At 31.9% G+C, this 25,629-nt stretch overlaps 3 protein-coding genes across 4 annotated transcripts; 1 reads left to right on the top strand and 2 right to left on the bottom strand.

Annotated features, from left to right (window-relative positions):
* Nucleotides 1-2,912: 2,912 nt before the first annotated feature.
* On the bottom strand, nucleotides 2,913-13,298 carry LOC137930259 (VPS35 endosomal protein-sorting factor-like). Of its 2 annotated transcripts, none has more exons than XM_068773477.1 (18): nucleotides 13,199-13,298; nucleotides 13,023-13,113; nucleotides 12,702-12,806; nucleotides 11,981-12,122; nucleotides 11,597-11,766; nucleotides 11,151-11,323; nucleotides 10,496-10,838; nucleotides 9,978-10,153; nucleotides 9,323-9,426; nucleotides 9,025-9,206; nucleotides 8,595-8,741; nucleotides 7,536-7,705; nucleotides 6,101-6,263; nucleotides 5,418-5,589; nucleotides 4,124-4,263; nucleotides 3,608-3,776; nucleotides 3,214-3,479; nucleotides 2,913-3,078 (listed from the first exon to the last, which is right to left on the bottom strand). In XM_068773477.1, exons 1-18 carry the CDS (start codon nucleotides 13,216-13,218, stop codon nucleotides 2,995-2,997), a joined length of 2,817 nt encoding a protein of 938 aa, XP_068629578.1. In that variant the 5' UTR covers nucleotides 13,219-13,298; the 3' UTR covers nucleotides 2,913-2,994. The 2 variants fall into 2 exon arrangements, with proteins under 2 accessions (XP_068629578.1, XP_068629579.1); XM_068773478.1 differs by having other exon boundaries at nucleotides 11,597-11,751.
* A 1,229-nt stretch (nucleotides 13,299-14,527) lies between these two features.
* LOC137930260 (mpv17-like protein) lies at nucleotides 14,528-16,508 on the bottom strand. Its single transcript, XM_068773479.1, has 4 exons — nucleotides 16,128-16,508; nucleotides 15,913-16,055; nucleotides 15,611-15,742; nucleotides 14,528-14,926 (listed from the first exon to the last, which is right to left on the bottom strand). The coding sequence occupies exons 1-4, from the start codon at nucleotides 16,252-16,254 to the stop codon at nucleotides 14,735-14,737; spliced, it is 594 nt and encodes a 197-aa protein (XP_068629580.1). The 5' UTR covers nucleotides 16,255-16,508; the 3' UTR covers nucleotides 14,528-14,734.
* A 504-nt stretch (nucleotides 16,509-17,012) lies between these two features.
* On the top strand, nucleotides 17,013-24,549 carry Pex23 (peroxin 23). The gene is made up of 6 exons (XM_068773516.1): nucleotides 17,013-19,957; nucleotides 20,026-20,222; nucleotides 20,772-20,981; nucleotides 21,613-21,699; nucleotides 21,776-22,097; nucleotides 22,502-24,549. The coding sequence occupies exons 1-6, from the start codon at nucleotides 17,152-17,154 to the stop codon at nucleotides 22,681-22,683; spliced, it is 3,804 nt and encodes a 1,267-aa protein (XP_068629617.1). The 5' UTR covers nucleotides 17,013-17,151; the 3' UTR covers nucleotides 22,684-24,549.
* Nucleotides 24,550-25,629: the final 1,080 nt, after the last annotated feature.

The following is a 25,629-nucleotide window of genomic DNA, read 5'->3' as shown; positions in this document are numbered from 1 at the left end:
TATATAGACGGAACATCGATTAGAAAAAACATAGAAATGTAGTAACATAAACAGTAGAATGGGAGTCTTATTATTCGAAACATTCGTAACTATTTCTTGTAAACAACCACGTAACTATATGATAGCCATACTAACGGTTAATTTAACTTTGATATTACTTGCAAAAGCGCCTTAACAAATATATTATTTGTATGGCTTTTATACCTATGATGCAGACATATCTGGGATTGAACTGAAAATGAAACTCAGGTATTTACGAATTTATACAAAAAGAAATGTCGACCTTTGCATGACTACAGGATATAATCTTAATCTAGTCAAGTAAACAATTGTACATAACGAAAAAAGGCAGTAAATCTACAAATATAATACGTATTTATCACTTAAAGAAACCAAGAAGGATGACTAATTAAGTTGTGTAAAAAAATAATGCGGCTTTTATACAAAACGTACCGCGACTTTACCCACCCTATGTACAACCCCCATAATGTATTAAATCAAGTAATTATGCGATTAGAAACGAAAGTAGACTGGGAGAATGAACATTTTTTTATTAAGTCTTTTATAAATTGATGATTTAATATGTGTATAAAACTTTAAATGAATAATTATTAAATAGTATTATATTCATACTTCATTTCGTACGCTTCATAATAATAAACGCGTTCGCAATGAAGGTATTGTTATTGCCATAAATTTGTAAGAAATTCATATAAACAATTGTTCGAACATTTTTTCGCTTTCGTAGTTTCAACGGCTTTGGTTTAGGTTCTCAACGTCTTACATCAGAGGCCACCCACCACAAGGCCTTGCAGAACCTCGTCGCAACCGATATTCCACATGTGAAGGCTCAATATTGAACCTTGTGGAAAATATTCATGTTAATCCAAAAATATGTAACTCCTAAAAGCATTTCACTGATCGTAAATAAATAACGGTAAAGGGTACAACCTTTGTTTTGGATAAATAAGTTTATTATTTGATTTTCGATGTGATTTCTGATTAGTCGCGGTTATTCATTGAAGCTGATACCTTAAATGTTCATACTTTTAACGATGAACCACGCAAGAACTAGTGTGTCTAAATACAACCATGCCGTTTAAAACGCTATTCGCAATCGACTTCAGTTACGTGCCTTAAAATTTCTCTTCTGACACCGATTACTCAAAAGTAATATGGTGTGGTGGTATGGTGCTGCCGACTTTACTTCTGATTGTCGTAGGGAATATCAGCTACGCTTAAGTTTTGAATGATCATTTGTCTCTAGTCATGGTTGTTTTTTAAACCAAACAAACAAGTTTAAACACCAAACCGCTCAATTTTACTTAAGGTTAAGCTCATCTTAAAGTATTGGTTAGAAAAATAAATTGAAAAAATAAACACAACCAGTACCTATTCTAGCCATAAATTCTGTTTCTGGCTGTTTACTTACATTTAAAAAACATTAATTTAAATTTCGAACATTAGCTTCCACAATAAAAAAATATACTTCTTTCCCGCCATTGTTGTTTTTTGTTTAAAAATATTTGTTTTGAAAATGGTATGGGGCACTAAAGAGAATAGGATTGCAGTAATTGCACTGTACAAAGTAGGTAAGGAGCCAGCCGACATTTTTGATACATTGAAAAAGCTAGAGATTAGCCGAATGTTTGTGTATCGTACCATCCAAAAGTACACTGAAACCATCTCTGTTGATCACCGTGAAAGATCTGGCCGCCCGCGGTCTATTAGAACAAACCAGGCCGTTAATGCAGTCAAGGCCAGAATTCGTCGAAATTCCATAAGGAAGCAGAAAATCCTTTCCAGAGAAAAGAGAATCCCACCGACGACATTTTCTCGAATTAACAAACACAGGATATGCCTTAAAACAGGCACTAAAACAAAAGAGAGTCGAAAGATCAAAACAGCTGCTACTTTGATACGCGGACGAAAAAAACTGAAAAATTCTCTTTACCGATAAAAAAAATTTTACAATCGAGTGGCACTACATCAAACAAAATGGTCGAATGTATGCACACAGCTCTAAAGAAGCTTCCGAGATAATGGCCAAAGTTCAGCGAGTCCATCATCCAGCATAAGCCATGGTTTGGTGGCGTGTCTCCCACCAAGGGGTTACAAAACCCCATTTTTACAAAAAAGGAGTGAAAACTTCAGCCCACATGTATCAAGATACCATGGTAGAAGCGGAAGTTAAACCTCTCAACGACACCTTATTCAAAAGCTAAGTGTAAACATTCTAACAGGATTCAGCCCCGGGTCATAAGGCGCGCACGACCCAAATTTGGCTTGAGCAACATGTTCCAGACTTCATAAAAGCTGATGATTGGTCTTCGGCTAGTCTGGACTTAAACTTTTTGGACTATTAATTGTGGCTGTGCTAGAGGACATGGCCTGCACTAAGTCACCAAAATATTGAGTCGCCCAAGAAATCTTTAGAGGCAGCGGTGACCAAAATTCCCATGGAAACCGTTCATAAGTCCATTGACGAATGGCCCGACCGTTTAAAAGCATTCGTTAAAACTAAGGGTGGACACTTTGAATAACTAGTACGTTAACATATTTTTTTCACTCTACATAATTACATATAAAACTTTAAAATATTTTTTTTTTTAGAAATTAACGGATATTTTCTTCGTAACAGAACTTATGGCTAGACTAAGCAGTTTTTTTACAAATAAGGTAAAAATTCAAGTATCTCTGAAGGTACCAATATTTTTTTTATTTAGTTATTACAGAACCTATTGATTTTTGGACAGAGAGTACTACACATTAATTAACAGCAAATGAGCCATACCTAAAACTTTTACACCCGTGACCAAACTTGTATAGTAAACAGCAGTACTACATCGTAATGAAGAGCGTCGCTATTCCACAATAAAACAAATTGTGTTGTGTTCAGTCCTTTATTTTTTAAGCTTGCTTACACAATATACACAATATACATTATATCATATGATTAATAATCTATGGTAGAAAAGTATGCAAAACTTAAGTTTAAACACTTATTGTATGTATTTTATTAAGAAGTTCTTGAGAAGCCGGATTACTGTCCTCTTTCAGGGCTGCTAGCATTGTTTTCTGAAATAATAATACAAATTAAACTATAAAATAACTAACACTTAATAGCTACTAACTATTAATTATTGTTGTGAATATTTGTTTACGTTTAACGTTTAACTTTATTACCACTTGTTAATATATAAATATACTCACTGCATATTTGTTATTGGAATCATGAAGTTTCTGCGACAATAGCCATAAATTTACAGCTAAATTCGACATGGAAGCCTCTCTCAAATCGCCACGCCTTATAACCCTCCAAAACAATTCTAGCGCCAAATTGTACTGTTTCTTGGTTTCTTTATTGTCGCCCAAACATTTCAACACAACTAGCAGTTCTTGGCATATATTTGTGGCGTGATTTTCAATACATTCAATAAACTCTTCCTCAGAACCGTATAATTCGTCATTTGATAACACTAAAAGCAATTTATCCAAAATATTTTCAATGAAAACTATTTTTTTCTTAATGCCTTAAAATTGTAATTGTGTGTAGGATAAACATTAATTATTCCTTAAATTTGTGCGAGAAATCCAATTAACCGACCTGTTTCTAAGTTGTAAGTATATTTTTCCTGCGTCATTTCACAAAGCAAATCCAGAGCTTTAAGCAGTAGATTATAATACAGAGGATCCTTTTTGTTCCAATGTATTTTATCAATGGTTTTTATAAATCCGCTTAATACATATACTTTGCAATTGCTGTCCATATTATCCTGAAATCAGATTATTGTTGCCTGAATATTTATTCTTTTTAATCATCTGAGCTAATTTCAATTATTGTCTCCAGTGATAATCTACATAGATTTGTAAAGAAACGGAAGTAACCGACATGGCCAACTTAAGTTCCTGGAATAAAGACCACAGACCGACAAGCGCAGCCCAGGACGTCTACCCGCAAGGTGCGCAGATGGCCTTGTTCTGGTCGGAAGACGATGGATACAAGCTGTTCTTACCTGTCTTATTAGAAATCTATGGGGGAGACCAATGATTGTCCTACGGCTGAAATGATGATGATTATCACTCTAAACACAAACTAAAGTACTACAAAAGAAACACTTACCGGAAGCATTAATAGTGTCGATAGAAAGTTGCTAAGAAGGCCAATCAACCTATCGTGTGTAGGCTTCTTTTGGCCGTCTTCTTGTATGAATTGCGGAATGTCTGGTATTACTCCAACCAATGCTTTGAAGTTCGCTTCAGCTAAACCATTATCAAATTATTTAAGCCTTTCCTCAGTTTAAACTTAATTAGAAGATATTTTGAAATGTGTTTCCAGTGTAAGTGAAAAAAAAAAACCGGGATTTCAAGAATTCTCAAAATTCATTACCATATCTAACCAGAGACATATTACTACACTATACATGAATAGCGACAGCGTAGGGGCATCGGTAAACGGAGTTTTCAGACATTAAGTTACATAAATTCATAAATTTTTAACAAACTTTTTCTTAAAAAATTAATGATGTAATCGCCATCGTTATCAATGACTACAGCGTTGTGCGCAAAAACCGGTGCCAAATCGATAAAAGTCGATTTGGATGTCGTCCAAATTTGCGAAGCTTTTGCTATACAAATATCCTTGAAGTGATCGAAATAAATAGAAATCAGATGGTCCAATATATGACGAGTACAGCATACAATGCAATACCCAGCACCCCCACCTCTTACGTAAACTGCACACGATTTACATTTTTGTTCGCTTTTTAATAATAAAGATCCATTGATACCATACATTTTTTTAATCATTCATTTGCTCTCAAATAACGTAGGGTACACACTATCCAAAAATCTTCTTCTTCGTCTTTACATAAGTAATTAATTATACACTAAGAAATAGCGTTTTCGTTATAAGTATTATATTACTACATATAAAAATGAATTATTGTTTTCCTTGACTTTGTATTGCCAGATGTTATTGGCTTATCGAATTCCAATAGATAAATTAAATTAATATGACATATTTCAGAGTAATCACTTCATATAAGGTGATTGAAAATACGTATGGTTTAAAGTTCGCAAAAGTTTTACCGTTCACCCCTTTAAAGCGTTTGCATATACAACCAATCATCTTGTATAATACTTTCTCTATAGACTGTACTTCCACACATTAACAAAATTTATTATTTATCGTCAAAATATTTACTTAACAATAGTAAAAAGGCACTACAGTATATTATTTTAGTTGAAAACTTTTGACTTATGATCAGACATTCAAACTTCTGAATATTTCCGCAATTAGCGCAATGAAAATTCGTGTACGCTAGGTTGTACACGCGTGTCAAAAGCTGAGCTAACACTTGATTATTATTTACGTAAATCTTTAGTTCTGTAATTAATGATAATACAGGCTGTACCCTGTCCGATGCAGCCGCTGAGAAGTGCTGCTTGTCCGGAGAGCAAGTAGAGTTGAGCGCGCGCGAGCGTGCAGTGCAACGAAGGTACCGTCACAAAGCAATACGCGACGCACGCTCGCTGCAGCCACCGTTCGCGACCGCATCCGGCTCGACAAGCAAGGGCATTCACGGCCTGATTACACAAGACAACTGAAGCACCGTCTACATCCTTAGTTCCCAAAAATGGATCTTCAGGGATCTACGGGTGGCTCGACGGGAGTCACGTTAACTTATTAAAAAAACGGAGGTTCACAATTTCTATGATGGTGTCCACGATAATTTATCTCCTTGAGATGGTATGCACATGAAGTGAGAAATATCGGAAAAGTAAATTTGAATGATTCCATCTTTTTGATTGACCACATTTAAATAACCAGTCAACACACGCTTTTTTTTCTAAAACGAATTATTTGTGGTTAGGTAGTAATTAATTATCGGTAATCCGAATTTCCAAAGTTATATGAAATCTTCACTTTTCGAGTTTTGGAAATAAAGTAGAGATATAGTAGTCGTAGGGGTTCCCCCGTTCCAGCTACATTTTTAAAGTAGTCTGGATACTTGAATCGACATGCTCACAGCGAATACGTACATATTGCCATACAACCATATATATATATATATATATATATTAAAAAGTTACTTACATGCACTAAAGCAATGAGCACGCCATCCAATTTAATAAAAGAGGAACGACATTCCACGTAGAAGTTTAATTGCCGCTCGAAATCTTCGTGAAACTTGACCGCATGTACGAATTTAATGATTACATCTGCGCATACTTTAATCTCGTCTTCCACGGTCACAGCGCTGCAAATTAATGTTTTCTTTGAAAAAGTAGGGAATGTGAGGAAATAAGAATTTACGCATTACAAACTAGTAAGCAACGCACTGCAATACTATTTCGATTTGTTTCAATTTAATATTTGTATTTTAATAATGTGCTAAAAGAAAGTATATTTTTCATAATAATCAATTATAATTATAAAACATTAGCTTTTCGTCTCAAACCTGAATATAATATACGATCTGTACACAGTCAGATCAGTACACATTTGCGAAAGGGCTAGTTTTATTTCTTTCCTGGCGATAAAATAAAAATAAAAAGATTTTAAATGTCTACGATCATGTATCGTGTGAACATGTTACTGGCTAGTTATAAACGTTTCACAGACTCTTTGACTGCGGGTAATATTTAAAGAGGACTTTTTACCACGTTTTATGGCGCGTAATTCCGAAAGAACATCGATGCTTAAGTATCTATTAGACGATTATTAATTATGTTTCTTTGAACTTTTAAAGTATTGCTTTAGTAGTTTAGCGTTATTATTATATTAAATGTGTTGCAAGTCTATACGAGTAGTATAGTTTCAACCAATGCTTCGTAAACAACAGTTCAGACAGACGGTTAAACTTATTGCCAGCTATCGAAAAAACGGTTCCGTCAAGCGGAGGCCTGGTTCTAGAAAAAAGCCATGAACCGAACAAAAAGATGTTCATTTTCTGATAAGCCAAACATAGAGAAAAAGCAAATCATTATATTAGTCTATGGGTGAACAAGCATAGCTTTCTTGTTGACAATTTAGCAGTCATCGTGATAGTCATGATCCGCGGCTGTAAGAATAAGAATAAAGAAAATAAGATCACGATGGAACTAGCCTAATGTTAAAGTTCAATTTATTATACAAATGTTTTATCAGTTATATGATTGATACATAAAACGCGTACGATGAAGTCGGCATAAAAAAAGTGCTGTACCTTTTTACAAATTAAACATTATTTAAGAAATAAAGCCTTTTTAATGACAAAGCACAGTTTAAATATATTTTGTTAAATATCAACTGATATGTAGAGCACAGGCAAAACATTTTATAACTTTAAATTTATATAAAACACAAGTCAAAATATAACGTCTTTAAAATAATAAAAAGTTTTTAAGTTATAATGTAAAATGGAGATAATTTTAGAGATTTACAAATGTAAAAAATGAATTATTCATGAGGAAATTTCTAGTTATACAAAATAATATGCATAGGCTTATTGATTATTAAGATCATAAATAAAACAAAGTTATTGTCTTACTTGATGGAATCATGCAAAATGCAACAAAGTCGCATAAGGCTCGAGATGACAACAGGATCCTCAATATGCACCGAGTTGTATCTTTCAAAGAAAATGGACAGAACTGTTTTTGCTATAGTTATCCGAGCGACAGACGTTTGCACCAATTCCAAAAGAGGCATAAAGGCATCCTAGATAAATGAACAGTTTTTATAAAATGTTACAAGTATTAAAAACAAACAATGCTAATATTTTTTTTTATTATAAAGTATTCATAAAAACTAAGCCCTTGCTATATAGTAACTGACAATTCGGTAACAACTTTAAACATAAAACACTCATGAAAAAAATATATTGACAAGAGAATGCTTAATAGACACGATTGTTATAACTGGAAACGGTTCAATTAAGAGAATTTATTCTAATTATTCTACATTTTTGTGTTTCAAAATTGAATCATTTCAGAATCTCCAAATAGTTGACTAATTAACTATTAATAGTTAACTATTGCAAATGAGAATTCTATAAAGTGAAAGAGGATTCCTTCATGTAAATGAGATCCACAACAAAGAAAAAACTAACCATATTAATATTAGACGAACAAGTTAATTGTACTAACATGACTAACATTTGAAATGTAAATTATGTTGATGTGGAATAAAAACATGGTTTAATAGTAATAATAACAATTGCAAAAGATTAAAAGCCCCAATCATTTATCTTTACCCCTGTTGTACAAGACCTATGTTTGGTTTCCCCTCTCTTATGTTATATATTATACCACTCATATGCAAATTTAACTCCCTGACTGAATTTCGTCCTAATCCCTAATGTATCCCACTGGAATAGATTACCGTGATATCTTTCTACCGCACTTCCTTATAACCATTTATGTCAGTTTTTCATCTCGTTTTTTTAAATTTATGTTTGAATTTTTTGCTCATAATAGTTTATGCAATTGAAACCAGTGTGTAAGTTTCCTATTATAGTTGTAAATGTGACAGCTTTTAGTAGACCTAATTTAAAAAGATTATTAAAATGAGCTCTTGTGAGAAATAAAAACCAAAAAAAAATTCTTGCCATTAAAAATATCTCCTCAATATCAGGAATAAATTTGAGCATCCTTTTGATCACCAAATGGAAATTGTTTGAAAACTCATCAGTAAGTTTACCATTTTTAAGTATAAACCGAATAGTACCCCGGAGAATTATATTTGTATGCTGAGTCTGCAAAAGAAAAAAGTATGCAACTGTTTTTAAAATTTTTTATTTTTATTTAATTAGCCGAGGTCTTAGAAAAAAAGGTATTCATTGAACCTGTTATCAAAAATTAGTAATAAAGTTAATCTATTTATGGTTTACAAGCAAACTTGTATTCCAGTACTATTAACTTAAATTTTAAATAATAAAGGTATATCCTGGAACCTTTTTAAATTGCAGTTATAATTTTAAATTAATTTCATTTTGTTGTGAAATAACAAATAATTTAATATCTGCAAGAATTACTTACCGATAGCTGTGTACATGCAAACTGTAACCAGGGTCCCAAAACTTGAAGAAAACCAACTGTTGACCTGATATTACTTGCAATCTTCCACCAAGTTTGACTCAATGCCTCCGAGGGCAATTTATGATAGTTCTCAACCTTGCATAAATGCTCACCCAATGTTACCAACACTTGATTTTGGAGGACTATTAAAAAAGATACTAATAAGCAGCAGTTTCATTTTGTTCTTATCCTTTCAAAACATCTACTTATATACATACATATAGACAAATATTTAAAAAATAAAAGATATTTCTCTCACCCATTTGTTCAGATTTTTTATGGATCATTTCCAAAATTATCGTCGATTTTTCAATGATATATTGAGATTCAAAGCATGTGACAATGGAGCTCAGAAAAAGTTCACTAAAAAAGGGACATATTAAACAATTATGATCCATAATTTTATCTGAATGTATAATTAATCTAAACAATAAACTTAGATAAAAAATGGTGATGCTGTGGGGTCCTTCAACCTAGTGACAATCCGGTTAAATTATAGCGGCCGAAGCTGAAGCTTTCCAGAGTGACTTGAGCTTGCTACCTTAAAAAAGATTTTAGGCTAAGTGCCCTCAGCACCCTGTCCCTCGCACTGGCAGTCACGAGAAAAAAAGTGCAGCTATGTAGGTTATATCATCATATGTAAATAAACATTTGGACTGTCTTTTTTATGTATATTTTAAAAAAGTAGCCTTTTACAAAACCATATAGGTTTATTTTTTTTATATAAGGACAGGACCCACTACAGGGTGTAATATTAAAATTGTTTATTGCAATACATTTCTAATTATAACTTTCAAACTGTGAAACAATTTAAGACCAAAGTTGTCAATTAGAAAACAACTTCAGTGTCCTTGTAAAGTAGTCTTTTTCAGATTCAGTTGTGTACTTTGGGACAGTTGATTTGTAAAACTTACTTATTTTCGATTTCATCACAATGATTTAATAATTCATCCAAAAGCAAAAGCTTATCTTTGTGGTAGTTAAGTGTTCCATACATCAACCAATTAACTGCTGGCTCATACAGATTTAAATATTGATCAGGCGTTAAAAGTTGGCTACCATATTTGTTTCTCATCATTGGATGAAAAATCTGTAAGAAGCATATGTTTTCTTCTAAATGCTACATAGATAAGACGTGTTGATACTAGCACTAAAGGTGATTTGTCAATTATTACATAGTTAACAGTTAACTATGACTTTGTTTAATTCAGTCCATATCATCTATGACACATTTAAAGTTATTAAAATAGCTTCACATGAGGTATAAATTATTAAAACGATTTGAAATTTGGGCTTCTTTATATCATTTTTTATTGAAGCCATAATAAAATGTAATAGCTTTAATATAATAGCTTTTTTAAGGAAATATAATCTTAATCAATTTAAGTAAAACTTCATCAATGTGAGATTACAACTATATAAAATTTCATACCTGTTGATATTCTGATAGAAATTCTTTTAAATTTGTGTAATAATACTCCTCGCTATCTTTACCTAACAACTTTGAGGATATATTACATAAATAAACACGTAAATAAACTGCAACCAATGGATTTCCAATACCCCTTATCATGGTGGCCAGTCTTTTTATAACTGGTTTAATTTCATCTTTACTGATGAATACATAACATTTCAATAATGACATTTCCATATACAATCGTGGCAGCAGTTCTCTTATCGACGCCATTTTAAACATCCAGTTTTGACATGTTTCTTTAGCTGATTCTGTAACAAGTGATGCATCTATGTCCAATGGAGACTTTATTTTTTTATCTCTGCAACAATAATTACATCATTACATCATAAAAAGTTAGAAAGTTTTATTTCAGACATTAAGATGTTTATGTAAAGGAAAATTCAAATACTGTGTATGGATACTTGACCTTTCTTGCCATTTGAATGCTTTTGTCCTAATTGTAAAACACTCTTTGGTACAATTTTATAAAATTGATTCTGTTTAGAATTTAATCCAATAAATTTATTTATAATATTACATATTCAACTATATTTTCTATAATAAATAATTAGGTCACCAATGGTCAACTAAGTGGTACATATGATTTTTATAACATGCTTTATATACTCACCCAGTACATTTTATTTTCAATCGATGATATACCAAATTACCAAAATTGTCCAGTATATCACTTATGAATATAAATTTGCTTGGATAAAATTGCATTACATTTACATCGGAGAGAAGTTTTGAGCATTGTATACAAATTTTGAAAGCCTTAACTCTTTGTTCTGTATCCCATGCCTGTAAAGTTGTAAAAAATTAAAGATTATTGTTTACAGATTGTTGTATGTAATGTAGATAAATTTTGACTATTAAAAAGTATTTATTATAGTTTTATAGCAATTAATGATTATGTGATCTCATTAAGAAATATGTAGCACTATAATGAGAATACATATTTTTTAATTTCAACTACCACAATCTTAAGATGGCAACAGAAAATTATTTATACATACAAAGAAATCTACATTTATTTAATCTATTTACAACAATAAAAAATCCTTATACTTAAACCTTTTTAATTTCTTCATCAAGCATATTTATCTTAGTAATAAACTCTTGTTGACTAAGACCCATTGTTTTTCTTACTGAACCTTCATCAAAGTCATCTAGCTGTTCCAATCTATGTTTAACTTTTTCATTTAAATTTGAAACCTGCCTGATAAGAGCTGAAAATGAACTAACTTAAAAGAAAAACAAAATAAAAACAAAATGTTAATAAGTTATAACAAAAAGATATTAAATGAGTTATAGAATTTTTTTAATTTTGTGGTCTTAAGAATGAACCTAAAGAATTTTAAAATATCAGAATGGCACAAAATTACGCTTCTCACAATGTCTCTTGAAATTCTTATTTTTGATTTGTATTATGCAAAATTGGACATATTTAACACATACCTTTTTCTCCACCTGGAAGAAAGCTACTAACAATAGTCAATTTTTCAACGGTGGTAAACTTATTTAAAATATTTGTGCGCCTCTTGCTCCATGCTTGTGAATAATTATTCTGTGAATGTATTTCTTCTGTACAATTAACATCCTAAAAATTATAATAAAGTATGATAAATTATTTTAATGAAGTAAATTATATTTTTACAAACTAGATCCCAACATATTACAAATATAAACAATATTAATTTCATTGTTATAATGTCAGCTGATACACATCCTATCAAATACATGGGCCTCGCCCAAAAATCATCTCAATCATTAGTCTAACATTGCCCATGTTTAGTGACTTTCTGCATAAATTTACTTTCATTCAATTGAATATACCTAAAATTCCATAATTAAATAAAACTTTATAAAACTAATTTTTATCTTTCCTCTTTATTGTATGTTGTGACACAAATAAAAATACATCAAACAGCAACACAAGAAAAACTACACAAGTTACAATAGGGGTAGATGAGAGGATTTTATAAGCTTGAAAGTTAAACATCAAAATTGTAATTTTTAATCATAACAAATTAATTTGTTCAAAGGATTACTTTTATCTAAATATAACATCATATATTTTGAACATTTTCAATTTTTACTCAAACTCAAACTAAACAATTAAATATTTTTGACTTGTGCTAATTTTTTGTGGAAGTGTGATATTATTTATGCTTATTACCTCTTCAACATTTATTTGATCATACTTTAACAAGGGATCTGCTTCTTCAAAAGCTGCACTCCATTTATAGATACTCTGAATAAAATTTTTGTTTGCAGAATGTTTCTGTAAGCATATAGTTTATATTAGTGATGATTTTATCTGGTTATTCCAAAATATATTATATTTTACATTATGTTTATTTTAAATTTTGTTTATATATTAGACTATATTAACATTCAGTCAAAAGTTGTATTAATAATTTATTAGTAATTCTAAACTTTAACAATTAAAGGTAGACTGATACGGTGGAAAATAATTATGTTGATTTTTATTTCTTACCAAACTCATAACTTCGACTTTTAATGGATGATTGGACACTTTTAAACTAGGGTAATAATGACTACTTTTCGTCTTTTTCTTAAGTGAAATCCTGAAAATATACGTTGCGTTTAATTTTCGCTAGTTTTCTAAAATATTAGAAATGAATAAAAATTGATACTGGTAATTACAGATACCATTTATAATGGGAAGACATAACTTAATTCTTGGTGCTAATTCCGGTTAAAACTGTCTATAATTATACAAAAATTACGTTAACAGTAGGCCGATATATTACTTATTTAATTCGCAAATAATTGTAGTCAATTGTTAATGTCAAGCTTGACATGTGCCACAGTTTTTGCTTTGTCGAGTCTCAATAGAAAGCAAAAGTAGAAAATAAATCAGATGACAATATTAATGAAATAAATTTGAAATATGTCTTTTTTTTGCGGATATATTAATTTACCAATAACTATAAATTATGTAAAAAACTGTGTCTCTTATACTCGAGTATAATATTGTTTACATTATAAGTTTTTTCATAATTTGTCTTTAAGTTTACTCCTTTGATTTAAAACAAAAATATGAATCTCGATTACAATACCAGCTGCGTTTCGGATGCGCTCATTATGTTTAATTCTTTCACAGCTTACTAAATCGTGGAGAAAGTAAGTCAAAGTAACACTTTTTGTAAAGTTCTAACTGGATTACAAAATAAATATGCTGTTCATCATTCATAGATGTTTTACATTGATTGTGTGCATGGCCAAAACATATTTAAATTAGTCCTTCTTTACCACAACAATCTTTCAACCCTATAACTACTTTTACAACAACAGTCCCGCTCGCGACATCTGTTCTGGTTAAGTGGCAAGTGTTTCGGACAACATTCTATTACTCCGAAACATCTATAAGAAAGCGGATGTTTACATGTAAAAAATTTCTCAACTAATTACGCAATTCTTTCGCGGGTGCCTGTGTATTAAAAATAACGCTACGTATTCAGAAGGACGAATAGAACGTAGCTATTTATACACCTGCAGAAATAATTGTGGTTCATGAAATGGCCGACATAATATGAAAGTTCAAGTGGCAGTTACATGAATATTATTAGGAGTTCATGTTTTAGCTTTCTGTTTTTTGTACACAATGGCATCAAATTTTGATGTTTCAGTACGGACGGTGAGAAAAAATTTGTACTAATACAATTACTAAAAAAGATAAATAACAAGTGTTTTGTATCTCCAGGAAAATGAAACATTAAAATATAATTTTTGAGACAATTTTATTTCTTTAAAATTTATACCTGTATCACAATATAAAGAATATCACAAGATTTGCTTTCTTATTCTCTAACATGTTCGAAAATTAAAATAAAATTATACAATACTATAACGGGAATGAAATAAAGCTAATCCAAGCACGTAAATACTAAATAAACACTATTTAAGTAGCTAATTAAATTAATAAGTTAAAAAAATAAATAATATTCTTTAGTTGTAGCACTGTCTTTATTTTTTTTTAAGTAATTTAATTAAGTAGGTTAAAAAATACTCAATGTTATAAACAAAAGAACTGTTGTATTTTATTAGTATACTTGTTGTAAAAAAGCCTAGTGACTGAAATTTGAATTTAGTCATTAAGCTAAAAAACAAGAATTTGTATATATTACTCTAATACTGTGTAACATAAATAATAAAAATTTAATTTGCTCAATTTCAAAGTAATGATCACATATTGCTAATAGCTTTGAAAGAAATTTTATTATTTCTTTGTGGCATTTCTTCTTTTTCTAAATGTTTCATATAAGCCAGAAAGCATGTCCATAGGAGACTGCACACACTTATGAAGGGTACTCTATTCTTGGGGGGAATAAGACAAAAGTTTATCAAAGCAACCACCGGCCAAACTGAAGCTCCAACCTGGCGAAAATTCAAAGTAACACTAAAATATATACATTATAAATTTACTGTATATGATATATAATTTATGGATAAATAAAGACAAAATTGGATTTTAAACTTTTTATCAACAAGTCATGCAATAATTTGCACAATTTCAGTGAGGTAAAATATGCTATTAATGATATTAATGACCCATCAAAAATTAAACCTTTGCCAATGATGAGTCATTAAAAATGTAACATTGACAGGAGACACTTCATGACATTCACAACACCATTAATATTTTAAGCATTAAAACAAATCATATACTTTTAAACAACTATTACATTTATTTGTATATCAATATTCATTTCCATATCCCATATCAAAAGATATATGAAATTCATTAAACTGAACAAGTTCACAAACCCACAAATAGCTAGGATTGACTAGTTGAGAATGTCTAAAGGCATTAAGCCTGCAATTAAACAGATTGCAAAATGTTAAATTCAATAAACAACAACTAAAAGACAAAAAAATGGAAACTGGCATATCATTTTAAGTAATAAAGTTTTAAATAATGATGTGGACTGTGTGAATTATTTGTTACCAACTTATTATTTTATTAGTCACCACTTGTGGGGTGAAAAACATTCTGCATTAAAAAATGTCAGCAAATTTGTTGTTAGTTAAATACCAAAGAGTGAAAATGAATGAAAATACCTTATAGGTAGGCCAGAATTTTGCATTTACTTCAGCAACTGCTTCATAGAAAGGCTTCATCTCCAGTAAACTCATACCAAAATAAAAACTGCACATGGCAAATGGAGTATAAGTTATAGTTTCAACTAAAGTCTGCAAAAAGCATTAATAGATTGATTATTTCCTTTAAATATTTCTGAGTCTGTTCTATCAAAATTCTTGTTTAATTAGAACATGCTAAATACACATTACAAAATATTTTTATACACAAATGTATTGTTATTGCATCAAACAAATTAGGTAGGTATATATTATAAAATCACCTTTATTATACCAGCACGGATACTATTACCAGGCCACATAATACTAGCTATCGTTAACCAGGAATACAAAGTAGGAGCAACATAACAAGACCCCCATAGCCCAAAACGTGCACATCGCCACCAATCATAACCATTGTCTGAAACTGTACAAAATTAAACATTGAGGACCACAAAACTAAATGAAAATTGAGATACATACGTAATAGATTACTAACCAAAACCTTTTCCTTCAAAAGTTTGCTGTATAAAACTAGAAATGGGCCAAATTACACCATAAGATGCCATACCTCGTAATAAAGGATACTTATTGAAAACCACTGCTATTTTACTGAACGTACTCATAATGTAACTTTTATTAAACCCGTTACAAAAGTAATATTACAAGAAAAGACGTTTACAAGCAAAAAACGTCATAGTCTTTTGGCAGATTCCCAATTACTAATAAGGATTACCACTACTCTGTCCTATTCTATTTCTAACTGGCCTTGCATTTGACGTGAAGGTATGAAAAGATTCTTATTTTGTAGTCTAAATGAAATTCCATTTTCAGTCTATTACATATCTTTATTACATTTCATAACAATATATGTAAAATCTATGTTAGAATTTTTAACCAACTTTATTATATAAATAACATTGGTTATTTGTCAAAGTCAAACTGACGACATTGACATAAAAACAGAGCACCTGTCGACAACATACACAACTACGTTGCCCCTTTTAAGTATAGATATGTTTGCTGACATTATAATTGAGACCTCGACAATAAAAACGGAAATTTCGAATGGGAGTTTTATAAGGCTTTAAACAATATTTTCTCAAATATAACAATGGGACTTGTAAGAACAATAAACTCTAACCATATTTTTTTAAATAAACACTCAAATGGCGATAAAAATTATAGTATTCTAGTTCTAATTCTTACAATGATTTTATCTGCTTATACATGTTTTTTATAATTTCTATAAACTTAAACAAAATAGTGCAATGCTCAAGTTCTGTTTGAGTTTGGCTGTACACCATAAGATATCTTTGCATTCTTCTACTTAAATATGATAGGGACTAATACATTTTATAAATGAATGTCAAAGAATATCTAATCGGTTTTAGTTTTTTTAAAACTAATAAAAATGGATCAAAATTTAGTCAATTTTTTTATCGGGAAGCCTGATAACTTTTAAAAATAAATAAGAAAAACATATTGTTACTAGAAAAATATATTGTTTCGTTCTTTCCAATATGTCTAATTCTCTATTATTTTCTATCAACAATGAGGGGAAAGTATATGCTCTTTCGACTACTGGATCTTGTTGGAGGGAGTTCATGTATCTTGGAATAGAATTTAAAACATTATCAGCGGTTTCTCATTTTTTATGGGCGGTTGGAGGTGATCGACAAATATATCTTCATGTGCATGGTCTGGAAATACCAATTCGCGTAAAAGAAGAATCTTTTGAAAACGAAAGATGGCTCCCATTAGAAGGTTTTACTGGCAGGCTGTTACCTACAGATCGATTTCACTTTTCTTCCCAGGACGGAACAAAGGATAGATCAATAGATACCATTAGGCTACCATCTATGGCTTGGCAGTGGGAGGGCGAATGGCAGCTGGAATTAACTTTGGATGGGCAACCATTAGATCATGATGGATGGAGCTATGCTGTGGATTTTCCCGCACAGTTTGGTCCAATAAAACAATGGAAATCTTGTGTAAGGAGAAGAAAGTGGATTAGATATCGAAAGTTTAGTGCTATGAATTCATGGTGTGCTATAGCACCCTTACATAAGGACCCAACACAAGAACCTTTTATTGATGTGAGCATAGGTGGTAATCAAATTCCATATGCTACACCAGGTACTCTGTCAGTTTGGGCCATCACTGCTCATGGACGTGTTATGTACCGAACTAATGTTAGTACAAGCTCTCCTGAGGGACAAAAATGGATAAATGTTAGTATTCCACCAAATTGTGACATCAAACAGATTTCTGTAGGACCAACAGGCTTAGTATGGGCTTTATTGTGGACTGGCAGAGCTATTGTAAGAAAAGGAATAACCAAAGATTGTCCAACTGGTGAAGCATGGTTAGAAGTCAAATCCCCTCCTGAAACAAAATTAACTGTCCTTTCTGTTGGAATAAATGTTGTTTGGGCTGTAAGTTCTGATACTAGGATATGGTTCAGGAAAGGCATAGATGGCAATTCGGCTGGTAATGCAGAAGTAGCAGCAATGGGAACTGGGTGGTTAGAAATAAATGGTAATATGGTCCACATTTCTGTTGGTATCAATGATCAAGTGTTTGCTATTGGAGAATCTAATAAAAATGTTTATTGGCGAAGTGGTATAACACCAGCAGAGCTGACTGGTAAGAGGTGGAAGATGGTACAAGCTAATATGCAGTTAAGTCGTACATCTAGCACAGCAAGTATAATTTCATCAGCTTCTAATCCAAAACATCATAGCCTCAATATGTTGTCTGAACCAAATACAACTGAGCTAAAGTCAAATTTAATTTTGCATAGTTCATGGGAAGAGTCACATTCTGCACCAATTGAAAACACTCTACCTTTTAAATCATCAAGAGAATCTAGACCCAAAAAGACAGCTAACCTTGATAATATTGACCTCACTGGTAAGAGTTATGAAACTACATTAAAAAACCCTAGAGCTTGGAGTCCTGTGAGGAGTGTTGGGTCTGTTGTTGGTATGGAAGCTCAACCGGATAGTGACAGCAGTGTGTTTGATAATGATTCAGGCATGTTCTTTGAGGATGAAGTTAGTCAAACTGCTTGGGGAAATTGTGACACATCTTGGGCATATGTTGAAGCTGGTGGCTGCTCTGTAGATAATGTGCAAGTGCCTCATTGGTTCTCAGATTCTCAAATAGCATTCAATTCTGATATTACTTCTAAATGGAGATTACATATACTGGAATGTTTGAAAAATAGAAATAGTTTTGATATAGATTTAACCTGTTATGGTTTGGCAATTGAAGAGAAGGGTTGGTCTCGTAGTAGTGAAGCTAGATTAGTCAGTGTTAATAATTCAGGTGAAGACTGCATTATTTCCTTGTATTGGCATGGTACTGAAAATACGGGTACATTATCAGTATTTCAACCTGATGGAACTATAAAGTTTATTTTAAATTTGAGGGAAATAATCAGTATTACTACATGTTCAGAACCAGGCTGTCCCAGAATTTGCTTGTTTCTGCCAAACCAAAGTCAAGGTCTTATTAAAATACAATTCATGACTGAAATGGAACAAGAAGAATGGTTGAATGTATTAGTTAGTATTACATCTCAAATATATGGATTATCAGGTAGACCTTCTAATATTTCTGTTTGGGCTGTAACAACTACTGGAGACATAATGAACTGGGACCCTATGGCAGCTAAATTAAACTCTGAAGATAATGGTAGATATACAAAAGAATTTCAGGTCTTTGGCAAAAATATTACAACAGGTTTTTCAACAGCTCTTCATAATAGTTTTACGCCAGGATGTATATTGACTATGTCTGGAAGCTTATTTGATGAAATAACTAGATTCCATATTAATCTCCAAGGCCCAGAGGTTAAAAAGCAAAGACATAAAATTGAGACTGAAGTTACTGAAATTCCATTCCATTTCAATGTCCGCTTTGATGAAAGTACAGTAGTGTGTAATTCAAAATCGGCTGGTTGTTGGGGTGTTGAGGAAAGGCATAAATTACCTCTGGCAAAGGGGCAAGAATTTTCCATTAAGGTTATCTGTGATGCAAGAGGATTTAAAGTCATTATAAATGATGAGAAATATTGTTCTTTTAAACACAGGATATCACCAGAAAATATAACATCAGTATTAGTACAGGGCTCTTTAAGACTTTACAGCATGGAATACTCTTCAACAAGTGTTATAATAGGACCTGATGAAATGTTTTGGCGTATGATGGGAGGATATTTACGAAAAGTTGAATGTAGTCAAAATGGTTATGTTTGGGGCATATCTCATGATCACAGAGCATGGGTTTATACTGGAAGCTGGGGTGGTGGTATTTTAAAAGGTAAGTAATGAGGTGATTAAAATAGCAGTGCTATATATGGGAAACCATTAATGTATCTTTTTTTACAGGAATTGCAGGTAATGATGGCATTCATACAATGACCGATATACAAACATATTGTGTTTATGAAAATCAAAGGTGGAATCCTTTGTCTGGATACACTTCAACGGGGCTTCCTACTGATCGCTACATGTGGAGTGATGTAACGGGTAAACTGAAAAGAACAAGAGAACACACTAAATTGATCAATCGTCATTGGCACTGGGTAAATTTTAATTTTGGTTATTACTCTATTCATTACATTTGACTATTTTATTTAACTATTAAGTATTTTCTGAGATACAGACCAAATGCCTCCCACAATACTGTGAGGTATAGTCATTGCAAAATAGTATTTCATATTTTAATCAATGTCAAATTATTGGCATTTAAATATGTTGCATTTCTTCTGCTTTTATATAATCACAGGCTGGGTATCATTGACACTCCACATATTAAATTCTGATTAGAGAATTGTGTGACGTGTGCATAATAGCATTATTCAATGATAATTACATGTAACAATTGTGTGTAAAATGGACTCTGTGTATGAAATAAAAATAATTTTATTTGTACTTTTTATTATATTGTTTTTTATTATTATTTGTGGCTAATGTTGACATATGACGGCGGAACACCAATACTTAAATGAATTGTCATTTTACATATAAAAATATGTAACAAACAATCCTTATATTAAAAAAAACAACTGTTATTTTTCAATTTATACTAAAATCATTGTGAAAATTGTTTATTAGTGCTGTAATAATTTTAGACATCAGAATGGATGGTAGATTATAATACTCCTGGCGGCGTTGACAGTGAGGGTTGGCAGTATGCAACCGATTTTCCGGCACCATACCATGGAAAAAAACTCTTCACAGATTGTGTGCGACGGCGCCGTTGGTACCGTAAAGCTCAAATTAATACGGAAGGTCCATGGGTACGAGCAGGCAATACTGGCTTGCTTGGCATATCCCTTTGGGTGAGTAAAAAAGTAATTAATTTTATATTCTTTTCACTAGTTTCTGTTAGATGTCCGTCACAGAGCTCGCGGATTGGAGATCTACTAAATTTAAATTTCTCTCACTACTAGTTGTGCCCGTTGTTGTACGCAACTTGGATGTTATATTGCATGTCTATGACTCGGGGACAATGTTTTCATGGTCATCTCTAGGTGGTGTTGGGAAGTGCAGTCTTCGTTCTGTAGCAATTACAGTCGTTTTGGCTTCTGTAGCTCTTGGTGTTGAATTTTCTTTCTTAGGTTTCTTCCTTCCGGCGGCCTTCATGCATAGGCGTATCTAGTAGGGTGGTGACACACGTTGGTGGCCTTCTGCTCGTGGCAGGCGGCGCTGGATCTTTTTCAGGGTCGTAGCGAATTTTATTTATGAATTGAATTTCGACTGTACACTAATTTTTTTTTTCTAAATAAAAATAAGTATATTTTTTCAAAATAATTGTTTTTAGTTTTTTGTATTACATATTTTTTCAAGTTGTGGGACATATTTCCAATTTTTTTTTTGGCGCTACCCTAAAAAAACGTATTTACCATATAAAAAAGAGTTAGGTGTATTTATAAATTATATAAATCGAAGCTATTTACTTATGTTCAATAGGCCAAAGAAAAAGAGGTTTCAGTATGGGCTGTGACAGTTGGTGGAGATGCCATTTACAGAACTGGTGTAAGCACCTCTACCCCTGGGGTAAGTTGTTAATGTCAACATGCGAATAGAAATTGACTTTGGTATTAAAATAATATTTCGATGTCACTTATTTAAGGGAAGTCATTGGGAACATGTCAACAACCCACAAGCATTACTAGATATAAGTATCTGTAACGACATAGTTTGGACCGTAGGGCGTAAAGGCGAACTCTATTATAGAGAAGGTATATCTGAAGAACGCCCAGGGGGGACCGCTTGGAAATTAATAGAAGCACCGAAGTACGGGTTCGCATATGCGCAGAAGACTTCTGTTGGTGCCAAAGCTGTGTCTTTAACGAGAACTTCCGCGTGGGTATTGCTCACTAATGGAGCTATCGCTGTAAGAACTGATATCAGCCGAGAACAGCAAGATGGTAAACAGTGGAAATATATGTCAGGTATTATTGCGCAAACTATTTATGAAAATTATTAGAAATTATATAATAACTAGCTGATACCGCAAACGTTGTTTTGCAAAAAAAAATAAAGTTTTTAATTAACCAATAAAAAATAAGGGTTGATTGTAGGCGGGTGAAAAATTAGGGTTGTATGTCTTTTTGTACGCTGTATCATAAAAAAATAAAAACAAAAAATTTTGTCCAAAAAAATTGATGAAAAATAGATGTTGTCCGACTCTCCACCCTGGCCGATATGCACGCTAGGATTCACGAAAATCGGTCGAGCCGTTGCGGAGGAGTTCAGTCACACACACCGTGACACGAGAATTTTATATATTAGATCTTTTTAAAAGAAAACATTATATGAGTGTAATTTTGCATGATTGTAAATTTGAATGTTTCAGACTGTGAACACTCCTTTAAACATGTATCTTGTTTTGAAAGAGAAATATGGGCCGTGAGGTCTGATGGTGCTCTGCACCGAAGACTTGGAGTAACTGCTGACAATCCAATTGGTACAACATGGCACCTGATGCTTCCGGGAAATTTTGTTCACGTGTCAGCAAGAGGTGGTAGCTTTATATAGATGTAAGACAATTTTATTTATTTTCAGAATTTAATTTTTATATGACTGCTTAACCAAAAATCTTATTTATGTAATGTATTTTAATACAAAGCAAAGCTAAAGAATTTTGTTCAATTAGTGTGAAGAATTAGGTATAATCTTGAGTATGTGTGATGAAATGATTCCAAAAAAAAGTTATTTAATTCATGTTGTGTTGTAAATTTATCCCTTGTTTAATAATTTGATTGCTGTTAAAAATTGAGCAAGAGTCTTATATGTTTTATCACTATTTTTAATTAGATCAATTGTACCGAAAAATCACTTGGTCTTTATTTGAGAAGTTATTCTTTTTGCATTCCAGCAAGATATATTAATCCTCATTCATGAAGTAAATAAGTTTGTTAACCATTACATATAAAAGTGTTTTTGATTCGCCATAATATTATTAGACATTCAAATTACAGCAGTACAATATATATTTTAATAAGTAATAAAATTTTAGAAAATTTCCATTTATGTTAACTGTAGTAGTTTCTTATCATGATTTTGGTATTATTTTTATGTTATTTATTCATAAGATGTTCAAGTGTTACGTGAATACAGTGATAGGCTCAGCGCCATGTTTATCCTCTTTCTCACCACCAGGATAGTCAAGACTTTTGCGTCTCTTAAAACTCTGATTTAGTACAATTCACGCTCCACGTTTGGTAAGAATAGACTTTTATGTGGCTAATATTTAGATTATTGCATATGAAAATGACAAAATATAGGTACATGGATATTAAAAATATCATAACTATCGTTATATCAACATCATAATCGAAGTTTGCTTGTTTACCCAAAGCCCAGTGCTAAGAAAATATGGAGGTGGCTTCAATAACAAATAGATAAATGTAGGAAACGAACGTTTTATTATGTAGTTTGTCGTTATCGGGTATAAGTTATCAGTTTCTCTCTTCCATTTGTACCTCAAGATTTTATTAGCCAAAAAATCTTTTCTCATATTGGCCAACTCTTCAAGTTTGGGTACATTTGCATCTGACCAATTTCTGATTTTTTTATAGTATAGAAAAAATTATATGTAGCATTTAATAAATGATCATTGTCATTAGAAGTTACTAATACTACACATTGTTTTTACTACTATACACTGTTTTTACTACTATACATTGTTTTTGTCCACATTATTTTTTCTTAGTAAAGCGTTAACAGCAAAAAAGAATTAATTCGTTTGTTCAAGAAAACCACAACGTCGCCACGAGAGTCAACCAATAATTTATTCCGATGCAATATTTTTATTTAAATTTAACCTTACAGGTATTGGTATTTTGCCTACATTATTTTTTGATATAATGAATTAAAATTAATTTTTTGAGAACTTCTATAATTAGTTACGCTCACGAATTCCGGCAGTGTCTTGTCTTGTCTCAATTAGCAGTTTCCCTTATTGCGTCAGTGAACAATTACAAATTTTTCGCCCAACGTTTTTACATACTGTGCCGTCTAAGTGCGCGTTCAGCGGATCCCTGAATAGTGACCTTTATTCGCAAGCCTTCGTATAGAAGATTAGATAGATGTAAAGAAGTCATGACCGATGGACGTGCGATTCCCATTTGAAGATCTCATGTAGATTTTAAAATAATTTTGTGATTTACATCTTTAGTAATTTAATTTATGCTCAAACAATAATTTAATTATAATTAATGGATTATTTACTTTTATTTTATATTAGTTTATTTTTTATTTATTTAGATGGTGTCATGTATTTAAATAACTAGTTATCTCACGTTAATTAAATATTAGGTATATTTGTATGTGAAAATCTAAGCTTGTATTATCAAAAATATACCAAAAATTATGGCTTTTGTGCTTTATTTGATAAATAAACATTGCAATGAACTTGTGTTATTCATTTAATTTGAAAAAAGAAAATGTTATTTGTTTAAATTTTTCAACCCTTTATATTTATGATTTTTAATTTCTTGCACCAATCGTGTAATATGTTTATGATTTTAATGTGGAGTGGTGTAACAAAGCGAACCAAATTGCTGTAATAGGTACACAAAGCCAAATGAAAGTTTTCTACTCTATCCGCTCGGTATTTTAGTAGAATATTTTTAAACTTTTTAGGGTTATTGATTAGTTTAACGCAGCCTTTAAAAAAATATGCTACTTATTTTAGGTTGATATTGATACTGTTAGCCCGGGAGCTTTTACAGCTTCATCGGAGCTGAAAGGGTCCGTGAACTTAAAAAATAAAACAAAAGCTGCACAGATGCATTCCAGTTGCATGAACTCGTTCGCACCTATTAAACCGCTCTACTCAAATAGAGCTGTGTAGTGTTGATATTGTTTATATCTGGCTTGGGACGGCAGCAAGGACCACAGGCGAGTCAAGGAGGGATCTAATCCGGATCTAACCTCGGTTTGCCCACGCTGTTCGCGATTAGGAAACGCGCGGCCACCGGCTAAAAACGGGCTATTATTGAGACGGGAAAGCATTTGTAGCTGTTTAAAAAAAGCATTCACAACACAACTTTAACTTTAGAAATTTTTTATAAATGTTAATCTTTATTATCTAAGAACGATATTACAAATATAATAAATTATCACCATACCTATTGCAAGGACATTAAGATGTTTAAAAAAGTGTAGTTAATCGATGTGTGCACTAAACAGTTAATATCAAGATACGACATTGGGGTTGTTAAAAGGCTTAACCGGGTGTTGTTCCATAACCAAGAATAGTCCTTTCAACGGGACTCAACACTGTCACACAGTTCGACCAGCTTGTGTGGTTGGAAATGAACTTTTTTTCAGAACTGAATAAGTCCAGCCATGATCTTAGTCCGATTTGTTAATTTTAAAGAGTATGGCGCATGTCGTGCCATACGCGCCATAATTTTTTGTCCATTAAATAACCCATAAAATTTGCAGTGAAGAATTTTCCCATGAAAAGACTGCATG

This window comes from Battus philenor, unplaced genomic scaffold, assembly GCF_028537555.1.
Source record: "Battus philenor isolate CCGP_79_NKW_IND1 unplaced genomic scaffold, ilBatPhil1.0.hap1 SCAF_6, whole genome shotgun sequence".
In the NCBI taxonomy this organism is placed as follows: domain Eukaryota; kingdom Metazoa; phylum Arthropoda; class Insecta; order Lepidoptera; family Papilionidae; genus Battus; species Battus philenor.
Note: the sequence above shows the minus strand (reverse complement) of the source record. Positions and strands in the feature narration are given on the sequence as shown.

Coding starts and splice junctions, on each gene's coding strand:
- LOC137930259 (XM_068773477.1), bottom strand. CDS start 13,218: ATGTCTTCCCATTATAAATG. Junction 10,839..11,150: donor TTGAAAATAAAATGTACTGG/GTGAGTATATAA, acceptor TTATTGTTGCAG/AGATAAAAAAATAAAGTCTC. Junction 3,079..3,213: donor ATTCCAATAACAAATATGCA/GTGAGTATATTT, acceptor TTATTATTTCAG/AAAACAATGCTAGCAGCCCT.
- Pex23 (XM_068773516.1), top strand. CDS start 17,152: ATGTCTAATTCTCTATTATTTTCTATCAACAATGAGGGGAAAGTATAT. Junction 20,223..20,771: donor TCAATCGTCATTGGCACTGG/GTAAATTTTAAT, acceptor TAATAATTTTAG/ACATCAGAATGGATGGTAGA. Junction 21,700..21,775: donor TAAGCACCTCTACCCCTGGG/GTAAGTTGTTAA, acceptor CACTTATTTAAG/GGAAGTCATTGGGAACATGT.
- LOC137930260 (XM_068773479.1), bottom strand. CDS start 16,254: ATGAGTACGTTCAGTAAAATAGCAGTGGTTTTCAATAAGTATCCTTTA. Junction 15,743..15,912: donor TCCGTGCTGGTATAATAAAG/GTGATTTTATAA, acceptor TGCTTTTTGCAG/ACTTTAGTTGAAACTATAAC. Junction 14,927..15,610: donor AATTCTGGCCTACCTATAAG/GTATTTTCATTC, acceptor AATTTTCGCCAG/GTTGGAGCTTCAGTTTGGCC.